Raw genomic sequence first — 23,353 nt, 5'->3', positions numbered from 1 at the left:
AAGCTTTCCGAACGGAACGCGCGGCCCCGGAGAACCGTCGGCCGACCGCGCGCCGGTCGTCGTCACGTTGGCAGTTTTGTCGAAATTCCGGTAGCCCGCCGTCGACGGCGGCGGCGAGCGAACGAACGAACGAACGGCCAACAAGTCGCGTCGTCGTCCGCTCGGTATGCCGCTCGCGTCGTAAAAATATTATTATATCGCCGCCGCCGTCGTAACGGAGTACCGCGGTGGCCGCCGAACGCGATTGGCAACACTGCGGCACGGCCGCTCCGCCGCGGGACACGGTTATATTCCACCACGGCTATATGGTATATAATATCACATTATATACGTACGCTACGCACACGATAGTAATAATAATAGTAATATTCTTCGCGTGTGTGTGTACGCGTATAATGTAATATGACGGCCGCTTCCCCCACCACCTCGCCCGCCGACCGGTCGTACCGCGCGACCGCCCGCCGACGAAGGCCTTCAATTATTCCCATAAGCTACGCCGCCGCCGCCGACGATGACGCCGCCGCCGCCACGGGCCGCGCCACCGTCGGGGTACGCGGCGGCGCGCGTTTCCGCCACGATCCGTCGTCGGCCGTCGGGCCGCGCGCCAGTCACGAACAACGTCGGCAACTGTCGACGTCGCACAGTCGCACGTCGCTGCCGCCGCCGCCGATTTACGAAATACATTACGTACGCGCGCGAACGGGTTGAATAGAGAGAAAAAAAAAAACAAAATTCTTCCTGTATCACTCGTCGTCTCTTATCGCGACCAATACACCGGAGCGATAACGCGCGTGCGCGCGCCCCGTCACACGGCCGCGATGACCGTTCGCGGCTGAGGGGCCCTGTCCGGACCGACAGCCGTGCATGCGACGTCCGTGTGTACGACGACGGGCCCGCCTCGAGCTGCTACGGCCGCGTGTGCTGTTCACCGGACCGCAGACGCCGCCTCCGCCGCGACCGCCGCCGCCGCCGCCGAACAGGACGACGACGACGACGACGGGCGGAAAGCGCGACGACCACAATGCCGCCTCCCCCACGGACGATTTCGTGACGACGGCAATTGGGTGAGTGTATTTTTGGGTAATTTTTTCCGTCGTCTCGTAACGGGAGCCGCTGGTCACGAGTACGGACGGCGCGCCAATGGCGTTGTGCCGGACCGGTATTCCGGCGGGCGTAACACGGGCAGCCGCCGCGTACGATATGGCCACGGCTGCAATCCGCAGGTGGCTGTGAGCTTTCGACGTGTCCGCCGCGCGCCGAGAGAGCTTTGCGCGCGCTCTGCGGCTCCTCTCGTCCGCGCCCCCTCCCCACATATTATAGCTCCTAAGCTCTCTCTCTTTCCGATTCTTTTCACGACGTTATGATATTAATTTTAATTCGTTCCGTTTTATTACCTACCTACGATTTATTTTTACTCGTTTTTTGATAGCTACCTATACCTATTTTTTTTCTTTTACCCGTTTTTTGGCACTAACACACTGATTGAGCATTGCCAATGATTGTAATTCTCTGATCGTCCGTCGTTTTCCATCGTTTAAAATTTAAATATAAGTACTATACCTAATTATTCAGAAAACTTTGGCGAGTGTTTTTTTATCCCAGTTTTTAGTTTTTGACCACCACGACTTTGGTTGCTAGCTTTAACTAGAGCACGAAATTCTATTGCCCCATAAATTCAATCTAAAACTATAGTATCTTTAAAAGTTTTTGATGTTTAAAACAACTTTGAAAAGCTTAAAAACATTAAGAATTTATTAGATTATATTGTTTTGATTAGCTATACAATTAATTACTTTACAATTTTTATTTGATACATTTTTTACAAACATCATTCATTAACTAGGTTTTTAATTATTAAATTTAAATTTTCTAATTATAATATATCCAGTTATGGCTAGGTACCTACCTAGAATTTACCAAACATGAAATACTGTAATACTTATTTTAAATTTTTTCCATTCAATATTAAGAGTAGGTATTAGGTACAGAATAATAATTTATAATACACATATAGCATTTAAAGGTAGATTGTAGATTTTAATTTTATGTATTTTATGTTTACATAAAGGCTAGGTATCTAGTAACTTAAAAAAGTACTGTTCTTTATATATTGATTTGTTAATAATTTGACACATGAAATGATTTCTCATTTGAATGAGTCTTGTCTCTTGTATATTTAACTTTCACTTAGGCAGATACCTACACTTTGTTATATATTATATTAATTTTTTCTCACTGTTACTAACATAATGACTATAGATTAAAATAGCTTTATTTTGTGATAGTTTTTAAATCTAAGAATAATTTATTTAGACATGTCAAATTAATATGATAATTTACTTACTAATTTATAAATTATACTACTATGAATAGAAATTACCAGTTTAGTAGATTGTGTAGTGTATTATTTCATCAATTAATAATCAATGACAAAACTGGAATGCATCTATATCCTGTTGTTTGTAATAAAGATATTTTATCTCACATCTAAAAATTGACCATATAGATACCTAATTTAAATTATGAAGCAATTTGAAAGCAGCTTCAGTTCTACAGAGTAGGGTTTGTTGTATAAAAGTATTATAATTGGACCAGGGTTATTTGTATTAAAATACAATTAATACAATTTATTTAATATTATATACAATTTTAAATGTTAAATATAACAGCTATTACACTATAAAATATTATTAAGTTATATTATGTATTACTTAGTGATTTAATATCAAGTTTACTTAAACTAGTTACTAGACATTAATTATAATTTACTATTTACTACATTTTATAAAGAAAAAAAGAGAAAATTTTAGGCTTATTTTTCTAATGATGTACACTTTTTTAAATAAATTGTACAAGCCTACCTAGATATTTTTATATTAATTTTATACCTACTTAATATAAAATATAATATTCTTATGCCAATAGGATTTAATAGAATTTTATTTTATGAAATAAATTGTTCAAGTATACCTACCTAATAGCTTATTTATAATTATAAAAATTAATTGTTATTGCACTAGGTACCATTTATATATTTTAATGCTTTTTAAGGCATAGGTATATATTCAAGTTTTTAAAAGTAAATTTTTCCTATACCAGGGGTTGCCAACCTTTTTAAACTAGTGAGCTATATTTGAAATATTAAGTCCCTGGTGATCAACATCCAGGAGAATTTAAGTCTTTAGAAAGAAGTTTGTTTGATAAGCTAAAAATTAAAAGTCTAAGCTCCAAAGAATAATTATTTATTGTTTCTTCATAATAATAATAATTGTTGTAATTTATTATGACGTGATCGACTGATAATGGTCAAATTAAATTTTATAATAATCAACCTATGTTCTTAAGAAGATTGACTGGTTGGTGATCCCTATCCTACACCATGATTAATTAATTAAAATTTAATTTAATTAAATGTGATTAATTAAATTAAATGCGAGATTAAATGCTTGTATAATTCAACATTATTTATTGGATTCTATAATATTAAATTAGTTATAAATCTTGATAATATTCTGGATTTTCATTTTAATACTGTTTTATACTGTTATAATAACAGTTATAACTTTTTTTTCCTGAAATCCATTGTTCGATAAAAAAGTTACTATTAAGATATGTGCAATGTGCATATCTTTATTTAAATTCAATAAAAAAATTTGCTGCAAACTCTTAGATTTGAAACATTTTATGAACATATTGAAATTGTATAGTATTATACTAATAAAATAAATGTTTTATTATATTCAATTACATTAATTTTTTTATTATGCTAATGAAAAATTACTATTTCTATTGGTTAACGCTGAATATCGGTAATTCATTTTGGTATATGAGTTAATATTTAAGTTTTTTCATATTTTCATACATTTGTATCATTTATTAATGATAATTGATAAATAAATAAAAAATAAAAAATATAGTCTTACTCAGATACAATTATTTCCATACACATTTATTAAGAAATATCATTACTCTCAGCCTACTTACTTTTAGAATATATTCGGGTACCTATATATTTAATCAATTATTGTTGAAATTGAAATAGGTAGTTAAATTATTTATATTTTTTCACAAATATTGATAATATTTGATTAACTATTATTATTCATTAAAGTACAAGTTTAATAACTTAAATGTACCTAATTTAAAGAACTTAATAAATATTAATTTTCTCGAATTATTTTTCTGTTATAGATTTTTGAGCTGCTTTTGGGAGTATGGAAGAACAAGAAACTATGAACAAAACATTGCCACTTGCTAAGAAGCAGAAAATTAATGACAGTGAATATCGTTTGGTAGATTTAAACGTTGATACAATTAGTTTAAACTTGACAAAGCATTGTCTGTGTCAATTACCCGAAACATGCATGCTAAAAGAAGTTTTTAGGGTCTCAAATGTTAGTAGTTGGAGTAAAGAACGACTTTTAAATTTTTTGAGTTCAGCTCGGTTGACTTGTGATATCGCCCTCAAACAACAATCGGAAGGTACTATATGCACTAGTGTTGAGCGGTTAAGTAATTATTTGATTTCTAATAAAACCGGTATCATAAATGAAGTTGTATCTTTACTTACACAAACAGATCCTTACATATCATACGCAGCAAGTAATGCTTTAGCAGAAATATTTGTATGTTCGCAAAATAAAATAGATAATGTATGGGTAGAGGAGTTAACAGATTTATTTCTTCGTCGATCTCCTGAAACTTTATGTCCTGTTATATCAGTTTTCAAACGTGTATTGTGTTGGAGAGATTCACAAATGAACGATAATGAAAAAAATATCAAAGTGCCTGAAAATTGTGTTAGCAGAAAAGTTATTTTTGAAGATGATGAAATTGAGATGGACGATGAATTTGGAATAAGCCTTGTTAAAACTAAAGTTATTGAAGTTTTACAAACTCAATGGAAAATGATTGTATTGAAATTTATTAGGTATATGTCTTCTTTTGATCACTTTACAGATCTTAATAATGAACAATCCAGTCATAAAATGGGACATATTGCCATCATAGAATTTATCAAGTTATGGACTTCGATGGTTTCTATTAAAACTAATCTGAATGTTATGAACATTAAATACTTTTATGCAGATTTAGGACAAATGCTTATTCTTTTGAGGAGGCCGAAAGTTCAACCAGTAGTTTGGAAGAATATTATTAATCTTTTCAATGAAAGTTTGTGTTACACTACCACATTGGCTGTACAAGGTACCATGCAAGAAGAACCTTGTATGTTGGCTAGAGAATTAGTCAAGGTTGTCAAAACTAAAAATATGTTGAATAACATGCCATTCCGAAAAGGTCCCGGAGAATTTGGAGGAGGAGAAGAAGATGAAGGAGATAAAAAATTATTACAAGACACAGTTTTATTAATTTTAAAAGCAGTGGCTACAATCATCAAGGAAACAAAAAATGAATCATCATCCAGTGATTCTTCATCTGATGAATCGGAAGACTCTGAAGAAATAGATGCTGAGATGGCAATAATTGAAAGTAGTGTCAATGAAGTTTTACGGAAGCTTGACACGTGTGTTAAGAAGTGTATGTCTTATCTACCTGAAACTCCAATTGCACAGTGGATTGTGCAGTTATTTTCAGATCGCAACGATGTACTTATTGAGAGTATGGTTTGTACCCTTGATATTTCACTGGTATTATGTTATCGCCGTAACTCTTTACCAATGCTTCGTCAAGTGCTAAATCCCACTGCTAGTTTAGTTGAATTCTTACAAACATCATCTTATAATAATGATTTAAACGAATTGATATTAGATTTGTTGTTGGGTAGTGACACTAGTTTTCTATTGTACATTATGCGAATGTTGAAATTCATATGCAATAGGTGGTCAGAGTTTTGTCTTTGTTGTGATACAAAATTGCAAAGCACAATGGCTACATTGATGGGCTTACAAACAAGTCTTGACCAACTCATTAAAAATGATTTAACTCCATACAATCTTAATCCAGTATTACGGTTGTTAGTTAAATGTAATGAGTTGTATTCGGGCGTAGCTGTAATAAACATTTAAATGAACCCTATTACTGTATTATTTTAACTTATAAATATATTTTTGATATTTAAGAAACTTTATTTTTATACATTAGAAATTTTATTTTCCTAATTTAAAGTTTTATGTACCAAAATCTAAATTAGATTAAGAAACTATAAATTATTTTTAAGTAAAATTTAAGTATAGTGTACAGAATTAACCTCTATATAGTCGATAAAAATATAATGTTGGTAACTTGTTTGTTACCAATTTTGTATTTAATGGACAATCGCGGGTCATTAAAGTATATTTAAGGGACTATTAGTTTACTATCGATTCATTAAATGCGACCTAAAATATATATTTTGGATATAAATTAGAGTATTTTAATCTAAAATTGTAAAATGCAAAGTAATTAATTATTGATACTAAACCTTTTATATACTTTAGTGTAAGTAGGTAATTTTTTTCAATTATTGATTGTTTTATTTTATAGAATTTAATACATTGCTAAATATATTTGTATAGTAAAGTTAATCATTGTTGTGAATTAAAACATTAATATAGGTAAGTTAGGTATTTTAATTATTTATTTTAGATAATAAAAAATAACAAAAAGACTGATACATAGGAACTATTTAAATTAACTAGCATATATTTAGGAATAAGAATTTTAGCCAAGTTTTGCCATTGAAGAGAACTTTATTGCATAGTTTATTTATTATATATATTTTTTTAGTTAAATCTACTAATTTCATATTATCTTAAAAATTGTAGTCTTTTCTTGTTTTATTCTTTGTTTTTATAGTTTTACTTAGTTACTTAATACAGTCCAATTTCACTTCCTATTGTTAGAGTGATACATTTAAATGTAGCTTAGGATATATTTTGATTTGTACTTATTTATGTTAAATGTTTTAGTTTTAAAGTTTTATTAATTAACTTTAAAGAATTATCTGTTTATTAAACTTCTTTTGAAATCTGTTTTAAACTATTATTCTATTATTTTTTCTTTTCTTTTCTTTTTTTCTTTGTATTCTTTACAGTAATTACAAATCGATATTTATATGAATAGAAATATTATGTATGTGTGTATAACGTTTTAATATTTAAAGTTTGTATATTATACCAATATGTGATAGTCGATGTGTCCACCATTTATGATATGATGACCCAAAGACAACAAACCAAATGAAATTATTAGTCGTTACTGACATTTTATATCGAGGATTACACTAAGAACAATTTATTTATATTAATAATGAGTAGAATAATATAGATTATAAAATTATTGAAAACGAAAGACAAAACATTGTATTAGTATAGATATATAACTCAAATCTTATTTTAATATTTAGTAGGTATATAATTTATTTTTATGACACTATTAATACATTTTCATGTTGTAAGCCTTTAGTTACTTATTATCGTTACCATGCATCAATTTATATCTAAAAGAAATACATTTTTGTTTTCAATATGAACCATATGAACTTAGAACAATAATTCATCATTCAAGACTTAGTCTTCAATATTACTAAATCAATAAAATAAAAATAATACTAGGTAAATATTAAATGGTCTATAATAGAGGTATTCAAATTTTTTCATCCCATTATCCATTCTCTCTTTACAAAATTTTGACAGCTTTCAAATTGTTATTAATACAAAAAGATAATATTTTAACGTTTTAGAAATAATAGAATAAATTAATATTCACATATTGGTATAATGCTGAGGTTTTTAGTCTGAGATTTAATGTATATGTATTTCTCTTACAAAATATTCCTAAAAAAATGTATTTCTATTAGTTTATTTATTTGTTAATTTATTTATGTATTATTTTGTAAATCTATTCATTTACTATATGTTAATAAGCAATTATTATTGAATATGACTTTTACTTCAATTATAATTTTAGATGTCTATTAAAATGTAAAATTGAAATGTATTATGTATGTAATATTACTGTTTTATAAAATCACACTTTGTATAATTAAATAAGGTAATTATTAGTGAATTATGTTGTAATTGGTATAAAAATAAATAAACATTTTTTTTATAAATTCTAATGAATTCCTTTCATATATATATTTATTATTTTCAAAAATTATTTGTCCAGGATTTTATCTTTAATGTATGAATAAGAAGTATTGAAAAATATAAAAACAAGTATAAAGTATTTAGTAATGATCAGTTTTATGAGTTTCTTTTTAGAAAATCACTGAGTAAGTAAAAGTAATTATTTAAAAAAAAAAAATAGGTTGTTTAACATTTTGAATTTAAATTCAACTTTTTTGAAAAATTTGTTCCATTCCTGAAAAACAAAGTAAATGAGGTGATAATGATGAACATAATGCATTTAGCATTCTTTAAATTAAAGGTATGTATTTTGTATTTCTTATTATTTTTTATTTTCTGTTCTACCGCCATATTGTGGCCTCCGGAGTACCACTATGTAGTCTTTAGCGTACCACTAGTCACTATAGTAGTACGTGTATCGCAGTTTGAGAACCGCTGCTATAGGTAATAACTACAACACATGACATACCATTATATCAGTGGTTCTTAACCTTTTTCGAATGACAGAATACTTAAAATGTTATAAGGTTTTTACGGAATACAGTCGTGAAACAAAACAGTACCTAGTTATATTAATTATTTAATATATTAAACAATAAATGTATAGCATAAAACAGTTTGCAAACATGTTAGTAAGATAAAACAACAAAACCTGTAATGATTCTGTACAGTATACACTGCCGTCTGCCACACTGGTGACTATAGTTTGTACAGTTATTGTTGTACACCTACACGTCTTATATCTTTGTGTTTTGTTTTAAAAGTTAAAATGTTAAGAGAATGAAACTAGAAATACTAAATAAACATTTTTTTAATGATTTTAAATTTAGTCGGAATATTTATATATACCAAGTCCACGGAACACCTGTGTTCCGCAGAACACCGCGGTGAAGAACCACTACATTATACCATCAGATGAGCAGATGAACAGTCGAGCGCAACCTTTGGTCGTCTATAATCATCTAGGGGTACCTACCTATAACTCTTTTCGGGGTACCTGTTTTCAGTACCAGAGTTTGGTTTCCTAATATAATTATAGTCTATATGACTATATGAATATAAAGTCTATCGATACAAAACTATAATTATTTACTACCACCTACACACATATTATACACATGGCGGTCTCGCGGTGGCCTAAATTACAAACAGAAAATAAAAAGTTTAGTAATTTAGTATACTTAGAGACGGTCTGGAATAAAATTGTCGAGAAAATGTATTAGACACATCAAATATCAATATAGGTAGGTATTTAATATAAAATATATGTTTTTTTTTTAGTGTAAAAAGAAATAAAAAACCGTTCAATTATTAAAAAAATAACGTAATACAGCGGTCGCCGGTCAGGCCAATGACAAATTCCAGTATGTCAGGCCACCGGGAACCTCTCGGTATCCCTAGGGCCAGACCGTCTCTGTAGTCTGTACGCATACAAAATGATTGATCCTATAACATATTATATTGTAATATTATTAGTGGTCTGATGACAAAGGTCTGTCGCCAACGACCATACCACGTTGAATACACCAGTTCTCGTCCGATCACTGAAGTTAAGCAACGTCGGGCGTAGTTGGTACTTGGATGGGTGACCGCTTGGGAACACTACGTGCCGTTGGCATATCCTTTTTTTTTTCTTTTTTTTGCTCATTAATTATACAATCTATGATAAATATTGTGTAAAATTATCAAGCATTAAGATTTAAAATTAAAAATTTTATGCACCCCGCTGCAGCTGTCCGACTGGTGCAGTGACTGAGGTACACTCGAAGCCTATAACAAAATATACAGAGCAGAGCAACTTGTCGACTTTCTCAATTTTTTTTTTATAATTTTTCTTATATTATTTATGGCCCGTCGTCATTTATGCATTACTGCATTAAGTAAGTTCCCACACGAGATATAGTTGGCAAAAATTACCCTTAGGTATGCATACGTAAGTTCCTCTATGAACAAATATATACTAGTAGATACTTAAGTTCCTATATGAACAAATATATACTAGTAGATAAGTAAGTTCCTATGTGAAAAAAAAATGCATCTATAATAAATAATACACGTATTTGATTTAACGGTATGTTTTTTTTTATATACAATTTATAATTATTATGAACTAAAAGAGTTTTTGCCTTTTTATCGTACTTTATATTATAAGAAATTACGTTCAATTTTATAACTCGTTACCTCTGTTAATAACCAACGAGTACTGAATTCAACCAATTGATTACCATTTACCCAATCACCGGTAATAGAGATATAAGTAGATACTAATCGCGTTGTATCGCTGCGTAGAGAATTGCACGTCGGTGTTTTTTTTTTTTTTTGTTCGTGTTAGAACTTACGTACCGCCGTACCGGTATATTTTTATTCGTATAAGAACTTATATGTGTAACCATACTTGCTTACAATTTTTCCTCGCGTGGGAATTTACCAAGCTGCGGCAAGCTCCGTACACTTATGGTCCGACTAATATTATTGGGTAAGTACTATGATTTATGAAAACATAGTTAAGGTATAGTCTTTAGTCTGTCTCTTCACTGTTTTGATGTACCTAAACATTAAGACATTATTATTATTATTATTGATATATTCATGGATAACTGGATAAGTTATAAAAATTTGTTAATTTTTATTATTTCATACTTACAAAACTACTAGGTTTGGTTATAACCTAATATACCTACCTAGCCTATTGATGTATGATGTATATCGACAATTGAAATTATACCGTAATAGGAATAATCATTTATAGTATAATAATTATACTATAATAATATATACTTAAGTTACCTATTGTATAAGAATAGGTTATTTCACAAGTTATAAAACGTTTAATTTAATGTGTCATACATTGTGATTCAAAATATTTCCATAAAAACCGAAAAACATGTAGCCGTAGCCCGTAGGTATTTAATTTTTATATTACGTGAGTTAATATGCGATGAATGAGACCGAAGCGCGACCTGTGGTCGTTTAATCGTACACGACTCTGGGATGTTTTCAGTAAACATCTATAACTGAAATCTATATGAATTTGGAGGACGCTACATCATCGCAAGTATTGTCCCGGTCTTACATTATACAAAGATGCGACAGTTGCATTTAGAAGAACCGATTTTATGTTTTTGACTTTAATATTACAACGAGATGATGTATCATAGAAGTTGCATTTTTAATTTTTAGTTTGTAATAATATTTTATACATGAGCGATGAGTATACCTCGTTTAAAAATTAAAATATAAAATTTAGCCAACATTTAAGCACAGGTTATGTCCATGATTTCGATGATACATTAATAATTCATCATTTAATTTTAACAACAAAGCGCTAACTACACAAAATCGGTTCTACACTGAACTAAAATTTGTTGTTATTTATTTATCAGACAAGTGAAATATTATTATAGATCGATATACGTAAGTTTTATATTATAATTATCTGTAGTCCGATTACATGAGATCTTCGCCAACGACCATACCACGTTGAATACACCAGTTCTCGTCCGATCACTGAAGTTAAGCAACGTCGGGCGTAGTTAGTACTTGGATGGGTGACCGCTTGGGAACACTACGTGCCGTTGGCATTTTTTATTTTTTAGTTAATCAAAAATATCTATTACAATACCTAGTCAATATTTTTATTTGTAAATAATTAATGCCATTTACAATTTTCTATGACTTATCAAGTAATTGTGAAGCAGTGTGAAATGTTTTTATTATATTACATGACCAATGCTTGAATAATTATTGCAATTGCGCAACGTTTGTTAGGAAAGAGTAATTATATTCTTATAACTTCTTTGTATGATATTATAATGGTTATGGGCGCTGCGATTAATAAAAATCATTTATCATTTATTTAAGAATCCTTTTATGAATAAATATTTACTAAAATTATTTTTATGAAAACTGACACTAGGCACCAGCGATAAATGCAGCTAATCATTAATGAATATAATTATAAATGACATTTCATTGAAAAAATGCCATGAAATAAGCATGTAAATTGTCAACTATTTCCGCAGAAGATAGCACTTATAAACACGTTTCACAAGAATCCACTCGTCAGAATCCGCTCAGAAGTATATATGATGCGTTCTGGTTTTTTTTTTTAAATGATTTTCTCTATCTATTAAAGATAATCGAGATAGAAATATAGACACAACAGTGTGTCTATGTTTAATCATTTATGTATTTTTTTTTTTGTGATTAATACGCATAAAAAGCCGGGTTCCTAGCATAACTCGGTTATTTAAAAAATACTCGTTAATACTTAGTAGGAAAAAAATAGGTATTTGGTATATTTATTCGTTATTAATTGCTATTCCGCTATTCGGTATTCGCCACTGCCACAGCAGATTGTCAGTAATGATATACACGAGTAACCTATGAAATACCTACGTAATTTGTAAAATACATACGAGTCGCGAGAACTCAGCTCAACTATTTACTGTACACCAAGTGACGAATACTAAATATACATGTTTTATTATACTTATATAGTATAGTAGACAGTAGTTATAGTACAGTGTCTAAGTCATATGTTTTTGATCGTTAAAAAGCGGAAAAAGATTTTACACAGTCAACTTTATTTAAATGATAAACTAATACGCATCGTTCTGGTTCTGTGATGTATAGAAAAATACAATAATATCAGACGCACAGTTACTAGTTATACCTCCCACAGTCAAAAACATCGATAGTTTTTATATATATTGTCTCCAGACTATATTATTATATGCCAGTTGCCTCACTACGTAGGTACCTTACATATGATCTCAAACGAAAAGGGTATATGTTATATAAGGGTATATAACACATATCTATAGTTGCCACACAATGGGCAGGTAGTAAATGTGTAAGTGGTTCCTAAAAGAAACAACATTTTTTATATAGGTATATAATATATATTTATACAACAATATATTGTATATAAAATGTATGTATAATAATATAGTGTTATAAGTTATAACACTTATATAAATATATTATACACGCATATACACGCATACGACTATATTTATAATTTCAATTATCCAAAAACAACGTGTTTAACAATTACATCATTTCAATATTTTTAATTTGAAGTTTTTCCTATACTTGTAGGTACCTACTATAGGTCTAGATATAAAATAGACATCATCAATATTTGCTAATACTTAATTTTTGTTTTATTCTTTAGAAGGAACCTAGAAAAAATATAAACTTTATAGTATAATGTATGTGTTTGAAAATTGTTTGTTGCTTTATTGTTTATTTTAATAAATGCATCATCAAAGGTAAATGCCCAAATTCATTACTTTTGTTATGCGAGTAAAATGTAATTTGCCTAAACGCATTATGCCACAGAATGAGAATTTACAACTTCAATAAATTAATAGAAATATACAGAGTGATTTTTTTATCACGAACCAGTCAATAACTCGGTAAGTATTAGAAATTTTAAAATAATTTTTTTTTAAAACTTTCTAGGTTTTAATGTTTTATACAGTGTTATAATTTTGATAATTTTAACTGCCCCCCCTCCCTTATAAGATAAAACATTATCAAGTTTTGGTTTTCAAATAGCAATACCTATTTCCGAATAGTACTTAATTTGAGTAATCCGTTTGCGACTTATGAACGTTTAAATATTCATTCAATTTGCTGCTACTGGAAAATTTATATTTATTCCTATCCTATAATAGTGCAGAGAATATATTATAGATTCTGTGGTCTGGTTGGGGAAGTGATAGGATAAAAAAGTTTATATTTAAGTTTATAGTTTATATTTATTAGTTATTATTATTAGTAATGGTCTTTATGAATATCGTTAAATCAACGTAAAATTTTATTTTGACTTCTGGTATTGACTTTTGGGTTTAATAAACTTCCCAATAGCAGCAAATTAAATGAATATTTAAACGATCATAAGTCGCAAACGGATTACTCAAATTAAGTATTATAAATTTGAAAATAATTTTTTTTTAATATGTTTGTAGATTTTCGCTATCGAAAACAGGTACTTATTGCTATTTAAAAATCAAAAGTCAAGTGTTTTATATAATGAGGGGAGGGGGCAGTAAAAATTATCAAAATTTTAACACAGTGTACAACAGTAAAACTTAAAAAATTAAAAAAAAATTATTTTAAAATTTCTAATACTTACCAAGATACTGACTGATTTGTGATAAAAAAAAAAATCATCCTGTATAGAATGTATAAAAAGTCTGTAGTCTTATGGTAGATTATATAATTTAAAAGCGATATTAAACAAGCATTATACAAAAAACAAACAATTCTTAGGTACCAATTATACCTACCTAAATAATATCTATAACAACAAAATCAGCAGTAGGATTATAGTATTACTATTTAAATTTTACTTTCAACCACTGAAAATCGGTTGTAGGAGATTTTCTACAGTAACATAAAAAAAAAAAAAAAAATGAAAATCGCGAACGGTTAGAACTTACTATTCAGGTAGATATAAAATGTATATATTAGATAGTTAATATAGTTTAATTATAGATTTCAAACAAAAATAAATTAATAAATGCATTGTATACAGTAGAATTTATGTGGAATCAAAATCAAGTAAGGAAGTAGATGTTAAGAAAACATAAATATTGAATACATATAGCTGGTATGTTAACTATTAAATTAGGTATTTCTTCAACTAATTAAAACGCTAAAGATGTTATCATAATATATTCTTTGATGATTTCTTAATTCTTTTTTTTTTTTGTATAGATTTTAGATAAATGTATTGTGTTTGTTGTCAAGTAGACACAAATGTCAGTATGATTGATCACAGTCACAACTCACAATTGAGATCACGTGAATTCGATATAAAGTTTTGAGTAAGCTAATTGTAAAATTGTATTTCATCTTTTTGAATATATTACTCAGTTTATTTTCATCACACTAAGTGTTCACAATAAATTATTACCTATTTATTTATAAAAAGTCTTTGGTATGCAAATAAAGCAATAGACACTACAAAATGTCCATTTAGCCTGCAAATAAGTTGTCGCCCAGACGCAACACGGTGTATTGAATAGGGTATAATATTAATATTATGATATCATCTATGAACACAAATTTTATTGTTATATACTTACACAACTATATAGTATATTAGTATATATAGATTGTTAAACCCCTTAACCTTTAGGGTCCCATACACGAAACGATTTATTGACTAAGATACCTACATGTCCAACGTACTTGAATAATGAAATCGGCACGTGTAGTGTGAAGGAGGTGATGTTTGACAACTTATAATCGAACAATCCATCTGTCAACAAGTTATTGTCAATTAATCGTTTTGTGTACGAGACACGGATCCCTTTATTTTGATTAAAAATAAAATACAATATCATTATATCAATGTACGCAGATAAGTAACAATATTAAAATCTGAACAGAGCGATGAATGATAAACCTATTGTATAGTCTATAATGATTTATTATTTTGTGTCTGTCATCTTGTTTCGAGCAGTAAAAATATTTTAATATTAAGTTTGAGGGCAATTTCTGGTAAAAAATTGAATCTATTTGGTATTTCTTTCAAAATAACTACTGTATCAAATAAATCAAAAAATTTAAAAATCAAAACAAAACACAATTTATTTGTTAATATAACACAATAAAGATCTAGTAAATACGCAGTAATTTTAAAAAGATAATAGATAAACTTGTGTAGGTATTAGGTGTACTAGTTCGATATATCGATATTAGATATTATTAAGATAGTTAAGAAAGGTGAAGTTCGGTATCTTGAGTATAATATATAAATTAATGATATTATAGAAAACGTTTCAAGTTTGTATTTCGAATATGTTTCAATGTATTATATACAGGTGGGTTATTAAATACCTTAACTATATACCTCATAAAGTGGAGACATCTCTGAAATTTTAGTCAATCCCTCTCCAAATGTTATTAATTAATACGCATAATTATAATTAAAAACCACGGAAGTTCGATTTAAGTGATTTAACACTGAAAATGTCATAGTAAATTTATTTTAAAATAGATTAAATTTGATTGGATTCTTACTTATTCTTATAGTAAAAATAGTTTTAGCATACTTTATACATTACAGCATTCGATATGCTATACATACATATTATGCATTTCTTCGATGTAGTATTTTTTATGAACACATATTTTATGTTGAATAATATATATTTCTTCAAAATGTAATCACCTGATGGACGACCTGTGGCGATCGTTGAATTCTATCAAGATTTCTTTGACTCAGTTTTTTATTACATACAATAAGACGAATGACTATTTTTTTTTTTATAAATTATTCACTTTTTAATTTTATAATATTTTCCACTTATAATTTTAATGTAAAATATTTTTTAATGTAATTACGTAAGTTAGGTACATTATTATGAATACTTTTAAATTTTTACGAATATTCTTTAAAACTCCCCACTAATTTTTAAAAAAATATTTGGTCAAACACTAGTTTTAAACAAAATGGATTTTGTTATTTTCTTATAATAAAGAATGAATTATTGTAGAATCACAAGTAGGTACTTGAAATTTTCACGAAATGTTAAAATAAGTATTTTCTAATCAGGTAGTAATACTATAATCTCCAAAATATTTTAGTTCCTTTTGTACAATTTATAGACATTTTAATTTTTAAGTTTTCAACTTTTTTAAGTATTTTAGATTTTGAGCGAAGCGACTAATATATTCATATAGCATATTCATGCTATATTGATCTATATTGATTTTACAATAATATGTTGTTTATTTTCATATCTTAATACATTTTTTATAGTAGCTATTTTTTGTTGTCTTTCAATATAGTTTGTTGCATATGTTTGTGGCACCGTTTGTAATATTTTTTGCGGTTATTGTTTTATTAAAATTTGCAAAGTAATTGTCAATTTATTGTGCCAAAATAAAAAAGGGATTTTCCTCACAAAAACCCATACACGAATATATTTAGTGAAGCCATATTATTTTTCATTATTGGGATTTAAACGCATAAGTATTCTTGATATTTTTTTCGTGCATATTTTGTCAATACTAGCAATAACTTTTTTAGTTCTGTTTTCTGTATCTTAATAATAAGTTTATTTTAATATAAGAAATAAGAAGATTTGACGAAATAAAAAAAAAAAAATGGTATAAAATCATTTATGAATGTTGATAACAACTAAGAATGAACCGGTATCGTATTGAATCAATAAGCCACAATAAGGCTAGGTTAGGTTAAGTTAGGTCATCGATCAGATGGTTAAAAATTATTTATACATGATTTGTATTTTTAAAACACGTTAAAACACAGATCAAGTACTGCTATATTCGTCTTCGTAATTTTCGTTGCTAAATTCTTCACACATAGCCTCTTCTTCGACTTTACCCACACACTCTTTTAATCGGGAAATTTCGATCATTAATTTTCTATTTATCTCAGTATGGAATTTATCTTTTTCGCTTATTTTCAAGCGGTGTTTTTCTTTCAATTGATCCATAACAAAATTCATACTTTTTTTACTCGCACACGAGTCCTCGACCATGGTTTTTAAACGATGTATTTCTGATACAATGGTATTGTCAAGTGCAGTAGTTTTATCCAAAATATTTTTAAGTAAATTTGATGCACACAATTCGTCAGCCACTTCAAGATTGTACATGTTTTCTATGTCGTTTTTACATCTAGGTGAGTCATAGTGAAATTACTATTAAATTATGTTTGGTAAGTTCGAACACCAGTAAATAATAAATAATAAATATAAACTAACTTGCTCAAATCGGCACTAAGTACAGTTAATTGATCGTTGTTAGTTAAATTTTTATTTGCGTATAGCTCAATTTCTTGAAATTCTTTTGTTAGAAGTTCAGTTTTTTTCTGCGTATAAAATATAATGAAATATATATATATATTATATATGTATAATGTATATATTTTAAACTAATCAAAATACGCGAACTGTTATTTACGATGGAGTAAATACTTGCCTTTAATTCGTTAGACATTTTTTCAACAGATTCTAATTTTAATTTAGTCTCTTCATTTAATGTCAGTCCATCACCTCCTTCACTTTTATCTACCGTTATTTTTTGCTGCTATAATACCAAGAAAAAAAATTAGAATCATCATAACCATACTTAATCTAAGTAAAAAATATATCAATTTAGAGTTCAAGTTCAAGGTATACTATATTACGTTATTACGTGTATTAGGTATTATTAAGTGTTTTTATTCGGTATGTATATTATACATTTTTTATTACTTAATAGAAATATTAAAAAAAAAAGAAATATATTTTTATAAAACTACTGAAATTACTTTTATTATTTTGTTAAACATTAAAATTTGTTTTGTAAGATTTATTGGCCTGTATAAAATAATAAATAATAATTTTAATTTAATTTTTAATTTTTTTTTAAATATAGAGTACATTACACTATTACAGTATTTGAGTACAATAATATGTTGTTTTTTAATTAAATACTGTGAATTTAATCTAACTTTGCAAAATGAAAAGACTGAATTAAACATATCTTGAGTAATTGGTTTTATGGTTTTACCTGTACTTCTTTTGAATTATCTGAAATTTCATTGACATTCAACCGTTTTCCTTGGTTCGAACTCTCATTCACTACAAAGTAATACAAAAAAATTTTTAAAAAAAAACTTTAAACGCTTTAAATACTTATGTTGTATCCGTACATTTTAGATATACATAAATATTTTGTTTTAAATAATAAGAATTTACCGGGAAGATTTACTTCTTTTGAATCGTCTGAAATTTCATTGACATCCAACCGTTTTTCTTGGTTCGAACTCTCATTCACTACAAAGTAATACAAACAAATTTGTAAAAAACTTTAAGTGCTTTAAATACCTATGTTGTATCCGTAAATTTTAGATATATATAAATATTTTGTTTTAAAATTTTAAATAATAAGAATTTACCGGGAAGATTTACTTCTTTTGAATCGTCTAAAATTTCATTGACATCCAACCGTTTTTCTTGGTTCGAACTCTCATTCACTACAAAGTAATACAAACAAATTTGTAAAAAACTTTAAGTGCTTTAAATACCTATGTTGTATCCGTAAATTTTAGATATATATAAATATTTTGTTTTAAAATTTTAAATAATAAGAATTTACCGGGAAGATTTACTTCTTTTGAATCGTCTGAAATTTCATTGACATCCAACCGTTTTTCTTGGTTCAAACTCTCATTCACTACAAAGGATTACAAAAAAATTTGTAAAAAACTTTAAGTGCTTTAAATACCTATGTTGTATCCGTAAATTTTAGATATATATAAATATTTTGTTTTAAAATTTTAAATAATAAGAATTTACCGGGAAGATTTACTTCTTTTGAATCGTCTGAAATTTCATTGACATCCAACCGTTTTTCTTGGTTCAAACTCTCATTCACTACAAAGGATTACAAAAAAATTTGTAAAAAAAACTTTAAGCGTTTTAAATACTTATGTTGTATCCGTAAATTTTAGATACATATAAATATTTTGTTTTAAATAATAAGAATTTACCGGGAAGATTTACTTTTTTTGAACCGTCTGAAATTTCATTGACATCCAACCGTTTTTCTTGGTTGGAATTCTCATTCACTACAAAGTAATACAAAAAAATGTTCAAAAAAAACTTTAAGCGTTTTAAATACTTATGTTGTATCCGTAAATTTTAGATACATATAAATATTTTGTTTTAAATAATAAGAATTTACCGGGAAGATTTACTTCTTTTGAATCGTCTGAAATTTCTTTGACATCCAACCGTTTTTCTTGGTTGGAACTTTCATTCACTACAAAGTAATACAAAAAAATGTGTAAAAAACTTAAAGCGCTTTAAATACCTATGTCGTATCCGTAAATTTTAGATGTACATAAATATTTTGTTTTAAAGAATAATAATTTACCGGGAGGATTTACTTCTTTTGAATCGTCTGAAATTTCATTGATATCCAATTGTTTTTCTTGGTTTAAATGTTCATTAACTATAGAATAATAAAATCATTTAAACATGTTAAAAGCATAATTGACATCTTAGATATGTTTAAATATTTTATTTTATTAATAATAAAAATATACCTACAGTGGAATTTCGTATAAAACTTTAAATACAAAATACTCGTGGACTGAGTATTTCTGAATAGCTTTGACATAACATATTTTTTTTTTTAAACATGGTTTATTTTTTACTCAACTCGAGTTTTTTTAAGTAACAGGATACAAATTATTTCAGTTTATTTACTAAATTAAATACTATTATTATAGAGTCCAAATCATACAAAGTGGACCAGCGTATAAAAGTTTAAAAATTAGATTTAGATTTTTTTATAATTAATCTATACCTAGATTTATAATCCATTTATACATGAACTATATAGTTTAATTAATTAATATCTACCTTTGATTTCATTTGTATGTTTATGATTTTTCGTGGATTTAAGAGAACCATCAGTATTGTGAACAGTTACCACATCCGTAATCAAAGGTTCCTTTTTTGTTAATATCTTTTTTTTATTACAAACATTAACATTCTGATAGAAAAAAAATATACTGAGTAGAAATAATAAGTAAAATCGTTTTAAATATATTTTGATCTCTAATCATTTTTAGGTAAAAAAAAAAAAAAACAATACCATAAATTATTTAAATAGTTATAGTATAAGTACAAGCATAAAATCATGTTTAAATTTTCACTATTATTTTCCAACAAAAAATACAAAATTAAATTAACTTTATTTGAAAAACAAATATTCTTACTTGCTTCGGTAAATTATTTGTGATTAAAGGTAACAAAGGTGAATTGTGTTTAGGGAGATTGTCAAACGGTTCTATTAATTTTCCTTTTTCTAGTTGACTAAGTAATTTGACTAAATAAGCATTTCTCAGTGATTCCTCGTGAGTAGCAGTTTTGAATAACTTGTGTAACCATTCACGACATAATAACTTTTCTAAAAACAATGTTATACATATACATAAACATATATTATACATGTATTTATTTATTTAACAATTTAAATAACATAGGTTTTATAAGTATTAGCGTACCTATAATATTATATGAGTGACTCATTAAAAAAAAACTTAATTATTTCAAAAACAGTTTAGTTACTGAGGAGAACAATGAATGTGCTGATTTTAAAATGTGTTGTTTGTATATGACTGTAGGTTATTCAATCTATTTTAAACAAAAAATTTCTACCGAAAGTCAAATTAATTTTTTATGAGTGTATGAAATTCAAATTTTTACGATGTTGGAAGACTGTAAGTTTCCCTTAAAATTAATATTTCTCCGCAAAAAATTATAAGTAACTTCTTGTAATTCAAAAATGAATAACCGTAGATGTTTTTATTATAATTTTTTTTACATAATAAAATGTAAAAATTATTTCTATACTTTTTACTTTTTAATCATTTATAGACAATTCCAACATGTAATAATTTTTTTTTTAGTTTTTATTCTAAAAATGTCAATAAAATTTTTTATTCTAGGTCAAAAAACTTAAAAATTTAATATAAGATCCCAAATAAATTGTTCTTGGCCCTTATAAAAATATAAAAATACTTAACCACAATTTGTTTATGTAGATTTCAAATTTAAATTTTGACAAAATTAATTAATATCATAAAAATTTAATACCAAATTCCTCATAAGTAGTTCATACTGAAATCAAAAAATCTAAAAATATATTAGCCATCCTTTTATTTTTATAGACTTAATAAATTAAAACTAAGACAAAATTATATATTTAAACTACGAATTATTCCGTAGCAAAATTTTGTTGGAGTATGCTTGAGTTAAGTAGTAACTCATTTAAAACAAAAATATACTTTTAAAAAATTTAATCTTTTTCGTTCTTAAGTATTGTACTTTTGTGTATAACAACATTCATTTTTTTTTATTTCTTATTCCAAAAAGAAATACTACTACTGTGATACATAAAAATTAAGTTTTGGAATATTAGATATAATTTTTATTATAAATTAAAAATATTTAAGTAAAAATTATAGGATTATGTAGACTTTTTTTTTTGAAAAATATTAGTATACATTACAATAATATTAAATTTTTAATTTTCAAAATAAACTACATATTTCCATTAGTATAGCGTTTCTCAACCTAGGAGTCGCGATCACCTTAACTAGGGGTGACATAGGTCAAAAATATTATAACACTAATTTACAAAATGTACATTTTTATTTAAAATTTTTTATTAAATAAAAAAAATACTTATACCTTGTAACTAGGTAGTAGGTACTACACATGGTATTTATAAATGGTATATTTCCTTTGGTTAATTGGTTAATGATATGATATTTTTACTGTTCAAATTTGAACTTAATGTAGATAGGGGGGTTGAGAAGTGATTTATCATATTTTATACCTATTTTGAGGGTCACGACATTAAAATAGTTGAGAAACACTGCATTAGTCAATACATACAATACACAAAATAGATAATAATAATATTCTTTGATTAATTATAAATAATAAGTAAAACTTCATAAATACCAAGATCTGATTTTAATGCAACATAGTATGGTTCAATTTTAATAATGAGATTTTTAAATTCTTCACGTAAATCTTCGTTATTTGACGAACTGTGATTCATATTAAATACGTAACATAAAAAACAAAGAACGTTTTATTAAAAATATACTTTATTGCTATTTATTATTGTTGACTTTTTTTTATCGAAGTTATTCATTACCATAGTTATAACTTCTTCGATAATATTAAAAATAATAAAATATAGCTTTTATATAAACCAGTCAATAGTTAATAAAACATTATAACTCGAGTTAAGTCGATAAAATATTAATAAATGCATAAAAATCTAAAATGTGTAAAAAAATTTATTAAATAGGTTAAAAATAATTATTTCTTAATTATTCATTAGTCACACAATACTATACGTCTACTATATGTATATATATATTTACAGTATAATACTAATATAATGTATAATATACCTATTACATTAAATATTATTATTTTTTTATTAAAAACAGTAAGTTATAAAATTAATGACATGCAGTGTAAGCAAAAAAAAAATTATTATGTCACCATGTGATAGGACATACCGCAAGTCATAACAAAAACATTGCAGAAAAAGTTAGATTAAAGAAGACAATTGACGTTTTGTTATACTTAATTACTTTTTAGAAAAATAAAATGCTTATTAAAATCGTCAAAAAATACAAAAATATTAAATTGTATTTATTTAACTCTTTAGCGTATAGGTGAAGCATAGGTTTCTATTTCGATCTGCTATAAATCGAG

At 27.7% G+C, this 23,353-nt stretch overlaps 2 protein-coding genes and 2 non-coding genes across 28 annotated transcripts; 3 read left to right on the top strand and 1 right to left on the bottom strand.

Annotated features, from left to right (window-relative positions):
- The first annotated feature begins 596 nt into the window (after positions 1–596).
- Positions 597–8,052, top strand: LOC114121013 (protein lines-like). Its single transcript, XM_027983151.2, has 2 exons — positions 597–1,064; positions 4,192–8,052. The coding sequence occupies exon 2, from the start codon at positions 4,215–4,217 to the stop codon at positions 6,024–6,026; it is 1,812 nt and encodes a 603-aa protein (XP_027838952.2). The 5' UTR covers positions 597–1,064; positions 4,192–4,214; the 3' UTR covers positions 6,027–8,052.
- A 1,516-nt stretch (positions 8,053–9,568) lies between these two features.
- LOC114121028 (5S ribosomal RNA) lies at positions 9,569–9,687 on the top strand. The gene has a single exon (XR_003592170.2). It is a non-coding gene; the product is annotated as a 5S ribosomal RNA (ribosomal RNA).
- Positions 9,688–11,531: 1,844 nt separating this feature from the next.
- LOC114121027 (5S ribosomal RNA) lies at positions 11,532–11,650 on the top strand. The gene has a single exon (XR_003592169.1). It is a non-coding gene; the product is annotated as a 5S ribosomal RNA (ribosomal RNA).
- Positions 11,651–17,320: 5,670 nt separating this feature from the next.
- Positions 17,321–22,770, bottom strand: LOC114121024 (erythrocyte-binding antigen 175-like). 25 transcript variants are annotated; one of them, XM_050207674.1, is made up of 14 exons: positions 22,583–22,769; positions 20,830–21,020; positions 20,471–20,603; positions 19,980–20,057; positions 19,788–19,865; positions 19,594–19,671; positions 19,400–19,477; positions 19,200–19,277; positions 19,000–19,077; positions 18,800–18,877; positions 18,612–18,682; positions 18,039–18,146; positions 17,822–17,928; positions 17,321–17,735 (listed from the first exon to the last, which is right to left on the bottom strand). In XM_050207674.1, the coding sequence occupies exons 1-14, from the start codon at positions 22,680–22,682 to the stop codon at positions 17,366–17,368; spliced, it is 1,626 nt and encodes a 541-aa protein (XP_050063631.1). In that variant the 5' UTR covers positions 22,683–22,769; the 3' UTR covers positions 17,321–17,365. The 25 variants fall into 25 exon arrangements, with proteins under 25 accessions (XP_050063631.1, XP_050063636.1, XP_050063635.1 ...); XM_050207679.1 differs by lacking the exon at positions 19,594–19,671 and having other exon boundaries at positions 22,583–22,770; XM_050207678.1 differs by lacking the exon at positions 18,800–18,877.
- Between the last annotated feature and the right edge of the window lie 583 nt (positions 22,771–23,353).

Source organism: Aphis gossypii, chromosome X (genome assembly GCF_020184175.1).
Source record: "Aphis gossypii isolate Hap1 chromosome X, ASM2018417v2, whole genome shotgun sequence".
NCBI lineage: Eukaryota > Metazoa > Arthropoda > Insecta > Hemiptera > Aphididae > Aphis > Aphis gossypii.
Note: the sequence above shows the minus strand (reverse complement) of the source record. Positions and strands in the feature narration are given on the sequence as shown.

Excerpts from the sequence above, each read along its gene's own strand:
- LOC114121024 (XM_050207674.1), bottom strand. The coding sequence starts at position 22,682 with ATGAATCACAGTTCGTCAAATAACGAAGATTTACGTGAAGAATTTAAA. Across the intron at positions 20,058-20,470 it reads ACATACAAATGAAATCAAAG|TTAATGAACATTTAAACCAA; the intron begins GTAGATATTAAT and ends ATTATTCTATAG. Across the intron at positions 17,929-18,038 it reads AAATGTCTAACGAATTAAAG|AAAAAAACTGAACTTCTAAC; the intron begins GCAAGTATTTAC and ends TTTTATACGCAG.
- LOC114121013 (XM_027983151.2), top strand. The coding sequence starts at position 4,215 with ATGGAAGAACAAGAAACTATGAACAAAACATTGCCACTTGCTAAGAAG.